Source organism: Saccostrea cucullata, unplaced genomic scaffold, assembly GCF_032062105.1.
Source record: "Saccostrea cucullata isolate Sc308-1 unplaced genomic scaffold, CSIRO_AGI_Scuc_v1 ctg355, whole genome shotgun sequence".
NCBI lineage: Eukaryota > Metazoa > Mollusca > Bivalvia > Ostreida > Ostreidae > Saccostrea > Saccostrea cuccullata.
This window is the reverse complement of record NW_026939235.1, coordinates 508,673-525,553: the sequence shown is the minus strand read 5'-3', so window position 1 is coordinate 525,553 and position 16,881 is coordinate 508,673. Positions and strand designations below refer to the sequence as shown.

Genomic DNA, 16,881 nt, shown 5'->3' with positions numbered 1-16,881 from the left:
TTCGTAAAACCATCTTTAACTCGGGATTCTAGCAGCACTTTCCAAGTATTTTAGAAGGTAATCTTGTTATCTGTACAAATCTTATGTTTTTGAAATATTCAGATTATTGTTGTTCTATTGCATTATTTTTGTCAACAATTACAGAGGAAAGGCCGACCGGGATACGAATATAGCTGACTATCTTCGAAAGAGAATATAATCGATGAAAATAAATTAGCATACCTGTCTAATTAGCAGAATTCCATATGAATTTCACACAATATTCACGATATTTGCTTTTAAACTCAATTTTACGTATCTTTTTACATGCCTTTTTAGCCAAATTCTCATTACAAGACGTGATCAATTCCCAAGTTACTTGATGTACATATATGACGTCATCGGTGGTAGATTTTAATCAAAATGACAGATACAGCTCAAAAAAATAAAAACATTGCATTTTTTTAATGTTTACAGGTTTCTATTCATTTTCTATAATTGTATTTCATTTCTAAACATCAATATTACGAAAATTTGTGTTCTATAATTGACGTCATCTCGCCTTCTATGACGTCATAATGTATCACTGATTAAGTCAAGGTAGAATATTCTGTATGCTTCCTTATTACCACTGCGTATATAACCCATTGTTAATTTGATATACAGAGAACCAATTTTACATTATATTTACGTTTTTATTAAATATAGAAACTAGCAGCAGATTTATAATGACAACTTGGAAAAAGAAAACGTCTGAAAGAAGTCACAAATTCGGATATTCAACATCCAGCATGACACAAAAAAAGGATCAAAATGAGGAATTTCAATTCAAAGAAACCTTATCTGAGGAGAGGCTTGGTCATATGATAAAATCATATATTTCTCAAGAGGACAAAGCAGGACATATTCTGCCTGTAATCAAACTTGTATGCGTGTAAGCACTTCTGATTCTAATTGTGCTGGCCTTTGTTTTGATTTTATGGAAAAGAGGATCAAAAATTTGCAAAATATTCCGAGACAAACATCCTGTGGTATCAACAGAGTCTGATCAATGCGTCAATAACCCTCTGTACTCTGTCCATTAAGGGATATTTCTGTTTTAAGTGTGTAATAAACAAGAAACATTATGATTCAAGATCAGTAAAAAAAAACCAAGCAAACAAAACACATTTGTTTTATATGAACTTGAATCTTAAGTAAAACAAAATACCCTTTTAACTTGTAACATGATCAAATTTGTTTAATTCTAAACATTAGTTTTTGTATAATGGATTTTTATTTTATAACCATTTTTTTTACTTCTATGTCAAAGAAAAAACATTGTAGTTGTGATTAACATAATTTTTGATGTATTTTATTAAAGTGTTATTAAATCTAAAGTATATTTTGATTTTGATGAGCGTTGTGTACATTTTCCTCATAGAAAACATCATGTAACACGTATCATATAAAAATCATCTTTTTAAAATGTATGATTAAAGCAAAGAGAAAAGTTCTATTTTATTATTTCAAAGACAAGTTCATGTATGTATTCAATGAATCATGCAAACGCAATGTAATGCAACAAGGAAATTTGAAATAAGGAATTCAGAATACTGGCAACTTTTCTAAACAATATTTAGAGAGCAGGAAAATATCTACATCAGTTTGAAGGAAAAAAATATACATGCATTAAACCAGTTTGTTTAACGTAAATATGTTGAATGCTCTTTCAAAATACAGACACATTTATCATGTGATGCATTTTTGAATAAAACAAATTGTGACAGAAACATACGAAGAACAGGAAAATAAATAAAATATTTATCAGAAATAAACTGTTGGCTAACATAAATTGATTCGCATATTCTAAAAGATTTTTTTTTAAAATCCATAACCAAGAACATATTTATTCGAAATACCAATTGCGCTCCCTTATTAGCAGACTTATTTTTATATACATATGAATCGGAATTTGTGCATAATCTTATGCGTGATTAGAAGAAAACACTTGCAGTGGGTTCAACTCGACATTTAGATAACTCGATGACGTATTGTCAATTAACATTGATATTTCCATTCCTATGTGGATACAATTTAATCCCGCAGAGCTTGAGATAAAAGATACCACAGAGTCTAACACATCTGTTTCATACTTGGATATTTTACTTAAAAAGACGTTAATGGTAATCTAACAAGCAAGCTATATGATAAGCATCATGATTTTAACTTTTCCATTGTCAACTTCCCTTACTTATGCAGCAATATACCTCCATGGCCTGCAAAGGGCGTGAATATATTTCAGTTGATTCGACATGCAAGCCTATGCTCTACATATGTACAGTTTCTAAAACGAGGTATATTATTTACAAGCATGTTAATAAAACAGGAATATCAGCAGTTCCGTTTAAAGTCATGATTTTGTAAGTTCTATGCTCGATACAATAACCTTGTCAACAAATACAGTTTTTCATTAAGTCAAATGCTGACTGAAGTTTTTCATACTAATTGCTAGTTTATTATTTATACATTGTATTGACGACTGACATTTCTGTTATTTCCCGTTCATGACAAGAAACACACATATACTAAACAACAACCCTAACAAATATGTGTCAAAGTTGACAGAAAAAGCGACGTCGGCCGTCTGAAACAAAAATATTTGTTTAAACAACTCAAAAGTATTGAAATATATTTATTTTATTGATTTGTTTTTGTTCGATTTGATTGGTTTTGTTCGATTCGCAGCACTGTTAAGGCCTACTATAAAGAAATCAATGGAATATAGACGTGCAAGAACGGGACTTTTTAAAAACTGAATTTATTTTTATAAGGCCGTTTTATTAATACATTACTTCAGTACTTACTGAAATAACATAGTATACACCACTCTGTACTAAACTAAGTTTGGTCCCATCAATGGACAGTCACGTGATAAATGCGAAGTATGTGTACTGAATGTAGGTCATAAACAAATTTCAATATCGCAAGGGCATAGCCTACTTGAAATTAAAAATTTAAGTTACCATTTGTTTCTGCATACATTGTAATTCCTGGAAAGTGATGCTGCTTTATATAGAATTCGCATTTTATTAGTAAATTTTAAGTAAATATGCCATGTCGAAAAATTTATGACCTTTACCAAGTATTTTATGTCCTTCTTAAGTCACGCTCTCTATTTAAAGAAAGCAGCAGCACTTTTCAAGTTAAGGAAACCATCCTTTACTTATATTAGAAATATCGCTAACATCTATTAAGTGTATGCCCTTGCGAAAAGGCGATTTAATAAACCACCTCGATGGTTAACATGTCAAACCTGTACACAAAAACACGAAAAAATTAATTACATACAGTCTCTCGCTAATCATAGAATAATTGCACTAAACAAAGGTTTTACATTGATATTAATAGCCTATCTAAAATCTGTGAATAATTTTTCTGTTTATTAATAAAATACATTGAAGAAAATAGACTTGATCTGCTTTTCACAGTACATAAAATACGTCATTTTTACCAAAATGACGTCATGTTGACAAGTTTGCTGCGATCAGTGATTTGTTTATAAACTGTTGTTTGGGATTTAACTAGCAACTGTTATTAATACATTGATAAGTTTTGATGTTGTTTATTATGCAAATACAGTTTAAAATTGCAAATTATTTGATTTTCTAGTATTATGAGGAATACAAATTGTACCTATTTTTGTGTGACGTCACAGTAAACATTTCCCGTATAAATTAGGCCCCTCCCCCTTATTCAAGCCTTACCAATGATGCGTTTTCCAAAGGTGTGTACAAATTTGAAGACACTACAAGATTCTAAAGACATATGAAATTTGCTGAAAATGGAGATTCCTATTCATGACGTTGTTATAAATTTAGCGCAGCGTTAAACTGCTATGTGCACTTTCTGTCGAAACTGTTTATATAGATGACGTTCGTAAATTTTTCTACATTATTTTGAATTTTAAAATTAAATAAATCATAATCTATACTTAAATATTATTGCTAGCACTTGGACGTTTGGAGCCATAAAAAAGAAATGTAGTTAATGGCCATGAACATATGTTAAAATTCAAAATCCAATTGTTTGACGTTTAAATGAAATTTGCTTAACGTCAGGCTGGTCTGTGCGCAGTATCTGCGACCTTTAAATGCACATATTTCTCACAAAATTATTTAGTTCCATCTATAAAAATTAAATCGTTCTGACTTATTTTTTCATAAGAATTATTTTGATATACAATAGATTAATACAGAACAATTTATTTTAACAAAAACGTCATTGTCCAAGAACTTTTTGAACAATCCTCGTATATACTTTTTACGTTGATGTTCAACTCAAGTGACCTGGGTTTTGCTTTAGGCGTTAATGTGCTGTGATGATGGTGCAATATTTGCAATATACTCTCCGTATACCGTGTTCCATTTTCTTCTCTGATCTCCACATATTCAAACAAAAACAAAAAAAAACTTTGAATATGCTCTTCTTTTTACGTTTGTAATAGGTTAGATTTAGAATTCCTAAATTGTGTATATATCAGACTTGCAAAGTTGATAATAAGGATAAAAAGGGTACATCCTGTATCAATGTACTAAATCATATCCTCTATCTGCGATTTGCTCGGGGATTGTATGTTTTTAATCTTTTTTGAATAATTTACGCGGGTATGTTAAGGAAGTATATACAGTGAAATAATTCAGTATCTCGAAGTTGAGGGGACCTGGACACAACTTCGAGATATCCAGGGGTTCGAGATATCCAAAGTTATCTTCCAAAGTCGAATCAATGATTTCCCGTTTTTTCTTACACATCTTCATGCATAATGCTATCCTGTGTTACCAAACATGTAGTCTTTACGGTAAAGACTCAAGCATATTCGCAATAAATATTAAGAAAAACATTGTTGGTGTTTTCTTTATCGTGTATATTTGTAAAACAACTTAATACGAGGGCGGTTCAAAAATTACGCGGACTGTGTTATTATTTACTCTTACAGATGAAATATAGTTATGAAATTTCACAGAAATATGTATCTTAAAGATTCCAATAAATTTTTGGCAAAATTTATGTATTTTTAAAAAAAATTATACGAAAATTATCGCTATGTTGATTTCGCTGATGAAGAGGTTCGGAGCACGTTAAAAAATTTGAAGCAAAAGCATGCGAAATCCAAAATTTAACTCATTATTTTTCAATAATTCGAGATATTTTTCGACAATTTTCTCAAATGTTTCTTTAATTTTTTCTATTATTATGTATTTAGATTTCTGACATGATATTTAAAGTACTAACAGAAATATAATAATTTTTCACCGATGCGATTCCATTGAAAATGACGTCGCCTGAATTGACGGCGCACCACACTTTTGATTGAATTGCGTGTGATGCTCGAGATATCGCCAACATAGATCCAAAATATGCATAATTAAACATGTAGTAAACCAGTATATTTTTGACATTAGTCCACAAATAGCAAAATGAAATTTTAGACCGTTAGACCTCTGTAAAGGGGCTTTACGGGAGGAAGGGAAGATGATTATGGACGAAAACTGTATCCGGACTGTAAAGAACGTGATTAAGAGTCACCGATATCATACTATATCTCATAAATACCTGCGTGTTTTGATTTTAAAACAAAAAAAGAATATTCTTTACTTGTTGAATAAATTTTAAGCTTGACAAGAAATGGTGTTTGGATATTGAGTAGATAAGGTAACTAAAACTGTTCAGGTACTCTTGGGAAAATGTTGAGAAAATAAAAGCTCAATTACACATTTTTATACTGTATGTGACGTCGAAGATTTTGCTGCTCCGTGACTTAATGATATGTCCTGATAAATCACTCAAAATCGATACCAATTTATAACATTTTGATATGAAATTTTGAAGACCATATAAGTAAAGATTCTTTTATATTATGTGAGACATTTTGCCCGATTATATCGTCAAATATTTTTTTCTGTGCAACAACGTCCGCGTAATCTTTGAACGGCCCTCGTATACATGCCTTATTGCATATACAGCGATTTTACATTTTCCAGGCCATGTTTACGTGGTCAAACGGGATGTATCATTAGACTTATAGTTGAAGAACCTCCTCCGTAAGAAAAGAATAAGACGAGTTTCTTAAAACTTTATTAGATGAAATTTAGTGCAAAGTTTTATTTAGAGCACTACAAAAATAATCAGTATTTAAACTGTGAACTTGAATACTATTAATTGCTTACATGTATTACATTACGAAGTACTACTAAGGAACATATAGTTTACGAAACTAACAATGCAAATGGCGGTCGAGGTTATCCATTTATATGCAGATAAACATGGAAGTAATCAATCACTGCACTGTGCATTACGTACTGCAGCTTAACTGTTTAAGTTTATATTGAAAAATCTTTTGTGTTTTATAAATTTACAGTTTTAATTATACAGAGCATATTATTCAATTAAATGCAATATCGGTAATACTGTCAGTATTTAATTTCTGAATTGTTGCAGGTGGTTTTATCGGTCGTATACTACACCAACACCCAAGCTGTCATACCAATTACCGTGTCACAGATACCCAACATGAGCTTGGGATTAATTAAGATTCCCCCTGTTTGAAAGAGTTAATTAATAGCCACTGGCGAGAATGTGTGAAGTCAGACGTCAGGTGTGTTCACTAGACCGAAAAATTCACTGCACTTCGAGATAAACCAGGTAAAAGTAGGGCTTGGGACTTTGAATATACCGTACTTCGACATAAGCGGGGTATTCGAGATTACCATGTTCGAGATATCAGGTGTTTTTTTTTAAATCATATATATAGAGAATACGGCGGGGACCGGCAGTCGACTTCGACATAAGCGGGGTATTCGAGATATCCCATGTTCGAGATACTGATATTTACCTGTAAGTCCTTTCTGGGGAAAAGACTCTTAAAAGAAAATTAAGTTTGATACTTTACCGAAACCGCTAATGAACGTAAGCTATATTTAATCATTGCATAAGGATAAAAGAGTTGTAGACGTGCACCACCACCACGGCATCACGTGGCTTCTTTTAATAGCGAAATTTTCCTTAATAAATAAGCTAACAGAACAACAATACCCCGGGGTTTAATGATTTCTTTCAGTAAATTATATAGCTGAAAAACATCTATTCTACTAGAATCCCACTGTCCTGTCAGTAAAATAATTATTCCACTCATTTGCACAAAACCTTACCCGAAGTTTTGAATTTTGAGATATTTAGTAAAACCGTCTTTAACTCGGGATTCTAGCAGTACTTTTCAAGTATTTTAGAAGGTAAACTTTACATCTGTACAAATCTTATGTTCTGATATATCCAGCTTATTGTTGTTCTATTGCATTATGTTTGTCACAAATTGCAGAGGAAAGGCCGACCGAGATACGTATATAGCTAAAATGTCTTCGAAAGAGAATATAATTGATGAAAATAAATAAGCATACCTGTTCAATTAACTGAACTCCATATGAATTTCACATGATATTCACGATATTTGCATTCAAACTCCATTTTACGTATCTTTTTACATGAAATCTAAGCAAAATTTTCTTTACATGACATGATCAATTCTCAAGTTACTTGATGTACACATATGACGTCATCGGAGGTGGATTTCAATTAAACTGACAAGTACAACATTACAAATTAAAAACAGTTATTTTTGTTAATTTTTGCAGGTCTTTATTCATTTTCTAGAACTAAATTTCATTTCTAACTACTAATATTACGAAAACTTGTGGTCTAAAATTATCTCGCTTACTATGACGTCATAATGTAGCACTGATTCAGTCGAGGTAGAATATTTTGTATGCTTCCTTATTACCCCTGCATTTGATGGATGTTATAAAAATATGTCCCTTTGAATATTGATAAGTCGAATTTCACATGAAAAAAAAATAAAGAATAATCATTCTAAACTGATCTCCAGTACATTATATATATCGTTAAATAACCATAAACTGCAAATGACTTTTAAGTACAAAATTCCTTGGCTTAAAACAATAAATTGTTCTCGATAATTTCAGTTTTTACCTGTGTTGATGCGATTTTTGTGCATCATTTAAGAAGATTCATAAGTGTCTGTCACATGATCAACAAAGTAATATGACATCACATATTTGCTTTATTATATACCAAAAATGGAAATCAAAACCTAGCTGAAGATTAATTTTATATTCTTAATGCCTATTCAGAGTTCGGACAGTGTTAACATAGCTGTGTGGGAAGAGGATTTCTTGTCTTTTTTTTATGATATTCACATTGTTCCCTCCATTTTCCGAAATTGTTCAAGATACGAGTTGTCAAATAAACTCTAGAGGCCATGAGGCTGACCTATTGTTCATCTTTTCCTTTTTGGAAGATTAGACAAATCATTGTATAATTAATTGAATTATTGAATACGTTTGTAAATTTATTCTTCTTATCTAGGTCCACTTTATTTGATGCGAAATGCATAGCTATAGTCTTGAACTTATACGAATGAAATGTATGAGTCTTTCGTAACTGCGTGTGCTCGAAGTACGACACACCTTTTTTTTTTATCGGCACGGCCAGGTGTGTTATAGACCGAAGACATCCCAAAATATGAATTCAATACTTATATTTACATTATTTAATTTTACCTCTTCATAATTGTTCATTTCGGTAATCTTAAATGTGAATTTACCGCCCTTCAAAACTTGTGTGCTTTATCGACGTGAGAGCCGTTTGCAACCTTTGTGACGTCGTAAAGTTAAATAATGCAAACGAAAATTGCGAGAAAAAAAGTGACAGATTTATTTTAAATGCACATTTCTTGTATTTTTAGGTTAACTCAACAGGGTTATTTTTTTCATTTTTTTAGAATTATCTTTTTCGTCTGATGATAACGTCGTGGAAGTTCCTAATCAAATAAAGGATTTAAAAGTGAGATACCGGTTTCATACTTGATTACAAATGTAACACATAGCACTCGACGACTTCCTAATTCTTAGCTTGTCTTTCCTTGAATTCTGTCCCATTTCACTTATAAAGCCCATTGCAAAGCGCGAGTGAGGAGGACAAAACAAGTATTCCTAAAATATTCGTTTTTGTTTACAAAATATGAGGATCTATATTAAATTAAAATATAAATTTACCTTATACTATTTTGAAGACATAAGTGATTGAGTTTGTTTATGCATGTCTGTATCTATTGTTGACCGGTATCTCACTTTTAAATCCTTTATTTGATTAGGAACATCAACTACGTTATCATCAGACGAAAAACCTTAAAAACCGAGGCCCCGTGTCAGCGGCAGGCTTTGGCGCGATAAAGATCCCTCACTGCTCAATGGCCCTGAGCGCCGAGTAAAGGTCAAAATTTGAAGCCATTCACCGGCATAAGGTGACGTCTCCATATGAGTGAAAAATTCTCGAGAGGGACGTTAAACAATATAAAATCAATCAATCAAAGCCAAGTTTAAGCAAGGTATCCATATAGTTTCAGTTTGGGGGAAACTGGCCTTTTCACCCAGGTTTTATGTCCATTTCGACTGTGTTTCTGTCTTCATGTGGACTCATCAGATATCGGCGTGGATAGACCATGATGATTGCACTGGCTGTCATAGATGCAGATGCTAAGATAAATGGATAGTGGTAATTCTTGATGTTCTCGTACATCCAACCTGAAAGGTTTTTTTTTTTTTTTAATTTTATTTAAAAGACATAACTTACTTATTCTTCTCATTTTCCATATTCTTTCATCTTATTACATTTATACATTGAGTACTGTAAAATCACATATTTTGTGGTTTGAGTAAAACCTCTTGGTTCGTGGGGATTTGAATTTGTGGATAAAGAATTGTTGAATAGTTATGTATGTAACATTTCGTGGAGGGCATTGATTGATGGGTCTCTTCATACCTCTAAAACAACGAAAATTAGACCCCCACGAACAAAATGATTTCACTGTATTGGTCACATTAAATGAGTTTAAAGACAATATTTACTTGATTAAGGGAAAATACTGGAGAAGTACGTATTTTAAAAATAGTTTCATTAAATTTCACCAAAAGAAGAAGAATTTGCCCAAAAGAAAAATAAAAAAAAAAATTTGCTTCATCTATGACGAACATTAATTTCATTGAATTAAAAGTCAGACCAAACAATACCTGCCACAGGAGCTCCAAGAATTTGGCCAATTGACATTTTAGCTATAACTACTGCATATGGAAGGGAAAGTTTATTTTGCCCAAACATTTCCATCAGTATTGCCGGAATTAAGGATCCTCCATTGGCGGCCATGCTTGCCCCAAACAAAATAGAGTAAACCACAAGACCGCCATAGCCAGTGTCCACCAGCAAGAGTAATGTCGACAGACCACCGATCAAATAAAAGATAATGTACTGATTTATGGCCTTGAAGATAGGGTGGACTTTGTGAAAGTCTGCAATGAGTCCCTGAGATATTTTGGCAATGGTAATGGAGATTCCAATGACTGAATACAAAAATGCAGCATCATTTTTGCTTATTTCCAAATGAAACTGCGCGTATGCTGCTAGATGTCCATATATTATTGAAGAACCAAAGGCAAAGAGAAAATTATTCATTGAAACGAAGTGGAAAACTAAACTTTTGAGAAATGTCCAGTCATTTGGTTCAGGCACATGTGATGACGCATGTCGCCCCTTCTTTTTAGTTGGATTTCCGTTTTCATCTGTGTTTGGAAGAGGGCGATAAAGAAGTCCAAAAACACACATATTAAGAGAAAGTCCTCCCATCATCATAAACATTCCCTTCCAGCCATACTCGTTCTCAAGAAATCGAAGTACTGGCGGGAAAATAAAGGCACCGACTCCGCCACCGGCCGATGCCACACCGACGGCAAGGTTTTGTATCTTCCTATGCTGGAAATACTTCGGTACAGCAACACTCCCACTCATATAGGCAAGTCCACAACCTGCGCCTTTAAATAATTCAAAAATGATTTTTTTTTGTTTAAATACGGTATAGCGGTTTATTTTAGCGGGGTGCTAATTTTGGCTTATTTCGGCGTTTTGATGGTACCCCGTTAAAATTTTAATCGCTAAGATACCGTATAAGTGGAAATTTTAGCAAAACGCAAATTTAGCGATTTCTACCTTAGAACTACTATTCTATTTTTTAGCGAGAAGTAATTTTAGCGATTTTAAAATGCTTACTAAAGAAGCTTTTACAAATAACACGCAATTAATTTTTAGCGATATTCAATTTTAGCGATGTCAACACCCTCGCTAATAATGTCAAAATTAAATCCTCGCTAAAAATTCTACTTATACGGTATTAAGAAATCTTTGTAGTGTTCATATGCAGAGAAGTAAATTACGTCAAAATAATTACCTTTGAGCAGGCCCGCCAAAAAACCCGCTATACGGTATCATAAAACTGCATTCTCTTGCTGTACTCAGTAAAAATACCTTTGCCCAAAACTTTGCCATTTGATTTCTTTGAATGTTATGATTTCAGGGAATTTAGGAGCAGCAAATGTAGATTAACCTCATATGGTTGACTGTTGTAAATGAGTTCGTAGATTAGCAGAAAAGGTCATTTTGATATATATCTTTTGATATTGAAGAATGTCTTAATGGAATTTCATCAAAGATTTAAAGTACATGTATTAACAGAAGCATAGTTTGATTCTTCAGTAATTATGCAAATTTATTTCTGTTCCACTGAGATTTATTTCAAAACTGGGTGAAGGTAGCTTTGGCTTTTTTGGTGAATGTTTTATGCTTAAACAGCAAACATTTCTTACATAAATCAAAAAGAAATTGAGGAAAAGTTAGACATATATTTTACACGTAATTGAAATATAAGGAATTTGAAAGTATGTCTATGTTATGTTTTTCATCAAAAGCTTTCAGATTTATTTACTAAATAATAAATGACAATTTTTAAACAAAGTGTCTAACTTGATTTATAAATAATAAAACCTAGCATGTTTTGCATACCTGTGATTACTCCATAAAACAAATAAAGTAGGACGAGATTTGTTGATAGAGAACTCAGAAGGAGGCCTGCACAGGTCAGTAGTCCCCCACAAAAAGTCACCACTCGCCATCCGAATTTATTGACCAAAACGCCCGCTAGAGGTGCTAAAAAGAAAGATTTTACGTGAATTAAGAGTTTCCGAACTGTATTTTTTAATGCTATTGTTCTATTTTAAAGGTTTAAGTATATAAACATATGTATGAGTTTTATGAATCTATTAATAATAATTATTATTTTTAGTAGGTTTGAAGTTACGCTTACTGCATTTTTTCTTAAGGTAACAAATGCTTTTTCCGATGTATTACAACATTATTCATGAACAGTTCGTAATAATTTTTTATTAAAAGGAACTTAAACAAAATATTCTATCATAAGAGACAAAAGCATTTATTTATATTTATACAAAATTTTATAAATATAAATTCGGAGACAAAAGCATTGATACTGTACCCACAACAATTGTTGTCCTTTTCTCAAAGAGATTGCATGTATAATACTAGAAATCAGACTTACTAGAATGAGATGTCATACAACTGACTTCAATACGTCCGATACTTCTGTATCCTTTATTTACCAATATGGACTGGTAAAACGTTGAAAAGAGAAACTTTAGTTTGAAAACAAAGACACTTTTGTTTTTTTATCTACCTACCTCTTTAAAGGTCTCTCACAGAAGTTTCCTGAAAAATTGCAAAAATGACCTCTACTGCAATATTGTCGTCTGCTGAAACTTACTAATAAGGAAGGTCATTGCAGTTACCAATGACGAAATCCATGACGTCTCTGCTGCCCCGGTCTTAAAATTCTCAAGAATGACAACGTAGACTACACCAGAAGTGTAGGAGATTCCATACACTAAGACCCTGATTGCAGCAGCTGCAAGAACCACGACCCATCCATAGTGCAAATTGTCCAAACAGGTTTTCAACTTTCCCTGCTTTAACATCATAGTCTGAAACTGAAGAAGCACATTTATTAATTTACTAGTTATGCATATTTTATTCATATATTTTATTTCTTTTACTTCTTTTACTTCCCGAAGTTCCGCTTTAGTGTTTTGTCTGTTTCCAAGGATGCGTCAGCTGACAAGTGGTGATGATCCAAAGTCCATAGTGTAGAATATATGACCATGGGTTGGTATTCAAACAAATTCTGAGTATATAACTTAATTTATTTACATATCTAGGTATCTTACTTGTATACTCTAGGAGTAAACCTAAGTTTGGAAGAAAATAGATTGCAGTACATATACTTTGTTTAAATATTGAAATTGAGTATGAAAAGTCAGCGAGGGAAGATTGTATTTGTCTGTTCTATTTGAGTGCACAAGTACAGTACTTGAAGACTGCACTCCTAACAATATTTACTGAGTTTTTGATTGTTCATAATAAAGCACTTCATGTTTAGAGCATTTCTTTCATCAGATATTTATCATAACCTGCAACAAGTATTGATCGAAGCTTCTCAATAATGTATGTACATATATATCAAATAGATAATATTTAGAATCCCTTTTGGATACCCATGAATGAGTATTCCGGAGAAAGGTCAATTTCATCAGTATACTTGAAGCTTTTAATTTTTCGGCATCCGTCTTTCGGGATTAAAACATACCGAGGTAAAATATAAATAGAATTGACATACATAACAGAGTCTTTTTAAATCTTAACATACTGGATACAAGATTAATTTTAGACGTTTGACGGCGCCTTTACAGTAAATATTGAGTATATGTACGAGGGGCATTTCAAAAGTTCTTGCAACTGTTTAATAAAAATTAACCGTTTTACAGGAATTATTGAGTTTAATAGCATTGGAAAGATCAGAAAAATATATTAACATTGTGACGTCACTTTATAATTCTTATGACGAAATAACTCTGAAAATGACGTCAAAATATAGAATGTTTAGCATACTGACAATCAAAATGACGTAAAAAGGACACAATTTGATCAAATTAAAATTTTCAAGACAACTTTTGCTCTTTACTCGGACGCAAGCTAACGGACGCAAATGCCAGTTTGTGGAATATTTACATAGACTTTAATCTATCTTCTTGTTCTGAAATGATTTTAGCGAGTGTCAAACTTAACATGGTTTTATCGAATCCCGCTCGAACTTTTGCATAAAAAAGACCTAACTGTGAGAAATAGACAAAGTTGACAATCAAAGGAAAATAGGCGATCGAGTTACAAAATTTAACGGCATAAATTCGTCAGGTGTTTAAACCAGATTTGTGGGATCGATGAAGGCTCAAGAGAAGTTAAGTTTAGTGTGCTCCATATTTACTCGTAAAATCCAAATTGGCCGCAGCGCAGTTGTAACCCCACCGTACCTCCACATATTTGCAAATTTTAATGCATGGAAATAAGACTTTACATGTCTGAGTAACTTATATTTAGTTTTTGGATGTAAAAGTCAAAAGAAGTAGTGAGTTTTAAGGCGCCGTAATTGAATTTCTATGAAAAAAAATGTACAGAATCAAGTCGGGGACAAGATTTAGCGTATATAGTCGCCTATAAGTCGGTATTTTGGGAGTTAACTTTTGATCCAAAACTCTATGTCCGACTTATAGGCGAGTTGTTAAATAATTGTTATTTTCTAGAAGGCGAAAAGTAGTATCTTATAGGCATATACGACGATTGTGGAAGTCTGGATATATATAACTATCATGTATTTATGCTTAGATTATACAAAAAGTACAAGTAATTACACCATTATTCATTTTATTTGTATCTTAAGAAAGTATTACTTTTTTTGTTTAATTTCTGTTTTAAAATCAAATAGCATAGCCATCTCGAAAAATATTACGATGAAAATGAAACCTTGTTAAAACACTCTAGTGGATTTACTTGAACTTGTGAACCGAATGTGTCAAAAAAAAAATGTACCGACTTATGAGCGGGTCAATGACAAATCCCACAAAAATAAGGTCAAAAAATGCAACGGACTTATAGGCGAAGATATACGGTAGTACATTTTATTCGTTAATGGTAAGAGTCCTGTTCCTCAAAATATATTTGAAAACTACATTAATATACTTCAGTTTAAGACAGGACATGTTTTATTTCAGACAATGGACAGCTGTATAAAAGACCGAAAATCCAGCCGTATCATGTAAAAAAAAAATAAATGAATGTCAATGATAGCATAATCGGACATAAACCGTGCTCATAAACAGACCATACAATGAATAATGGAATTGCTGATTAAAAGTATCATAGTCCTATTCTACCTCTTTTCAAATTAAAATTTTCTTTAAAATATTTTGTCAAATAAGCCTTTGGCAGCGCTTTTAGGACTGTGCCATGTGGATAAAAAACGACTTTTCAGTATGTTAAACATTCTATATTCTGATATCCGTGTAAACCTTAATTTAGTAAAGAATCCACTCACTTTTCCATGTCTTTAAAAACTATTCTGAGTATATGCTGGGGTTGGCAGATGATTTAAATATTGTTTTTAAACCACGCTGTCAAGATATATGATCATGGATTAAAATAGTTAAATTTCAAACAGCACTCAGTTTCAAGTCCACTGCTTTTTTACAAAAGGATATGTTACTCTGTTTAAATGAGGTACAAGAAGTGCATGCACCAGTAAAAAAAATCTCACTCGTATAAGGTATACATGACCACTTTTTTGCTAAATTTTATGTTTTAAGAAATATTTATACCTTGGTGTATCTTTTCTGCATATTGCAGACATATGTGACCGAATCGGGTGTTGGGTGGGAAGGGAAAAGAAAAGGCATTTAAAACATATCTGGGTTTTGTTGTTTGAAAAAATAACAGAAAGAAAAGTGTTTGTTATGCCATAACTGATTAATACACATCCAAAAATGCTTATCATATACGCTGTCATGTATATTTCAAACAATAAGAAATACCAGTTATATTTATTAGTTTAACAAACAAACCAAAAATTATGCATAGTTTGTGGGGTTTTTTTTCAAATACATTGTAGTTGTAAAACGTGTACGCACTTATTAAAACTTTGAAATTATAGTCTGTACACTATCTATGATGTTTACATGGCTTCCTTTTGTCCTTGCCCTTAAAAGACCCATATTTTTACCGTACGGTTACCTGAGGAGAGAGAGTGGTCTAAGAAACAGTGGTGTTATTTACCTGGAGACCCCCGATACTCAAGATGACAAAAATCTATGTATATATAGCATTACACAGGAAGTCTGTGTTTGGTAATGAGGGTCAACATTACATGTTTCGTGTCTAACTTTTAGTGAAACTCCTTAAAATAAATAAATTATTTCCATATAAAATTTATTTGTAAAGGAAATGCATTCATCTTAACCTTTATGGGGATAAAATTATACAGAAATATCGTTTAATATTTTTTTTAATTTTTTTTCTTTATTTTTTATTATTTATTTATTTTTTTTTGTAAAAAAAGAAATATCGCGTGTAATAATTAGAAAGCAAGCAATTCTCCATATATTTTTCTTTAATCTTCAGTAAAATAAATCACCCTGATTAAAAAAAAAAGTGTATATATGTTGACATTTAAAACAAAAATTTCATTCATCCGTCGCATGAACATTTACCGCGATCGGAAGATTTTTCCTAATTTTCTGGTCAACAATGTTGTCCATATTATTCGGTATTTCCGAGTGTTTGTGTGTTAACAAACTTTTATTGTTTGAAAGATTTATTTTTAGGGTTAGATCTCTGCTTGTTATCTTCACTTTTTCATTATTAATATGGAAAGACGATAGAGGTAATTCGAGCAATATAATTCTGAAATTTCTTTTTGTTAATTAACAACATTTCGTGTAGATTGAATCCATTATACAAAGACGAAACATATTTTGTAACCAATGCCGCTAGTGCTGAATACTTTTTTACTTATTTATATATACATGTAATTGTTCTATTTATTTTTCATTATTTTAATCTGTG

At 32.0% G+C, this 16,881-nt stretch overlaps 1 protein-coding gene across 1 annotated transcript; it reads right to left on the bottom strand.

Annotated features, from left to right (window-relative positions):
• Nucleotides 1-9,407: 9,407 nt before the first annotated feature.
• Nucleotides 9,408-12,975, bottom strand: LOC134252594 (monocarboxylate transporter 12-like). The gene is made up of 4 exons (XM_062735093.1): nt 12,698-12,975; nt 11,923-12,066; nt 10,104-10,898; nt 9,408-9,617 (listed from the first exon to the last, which is right to left on the bottom strand). The coding sequence occupies exons 1-4, from the start codon at nt 12,966-12,968 to the stop codon at nt 9,460-9,462; spliced, it is 1,368 nt and encodes a 455-aa protein (XP_062591077.1). The 5' UTR covers nt 12,969-12,975; the 3' UTR covers nt 9,408-9,459.
• Between the last annotated feature and the right edge of the window lie 3,906 nt (nt 12,976-16,881).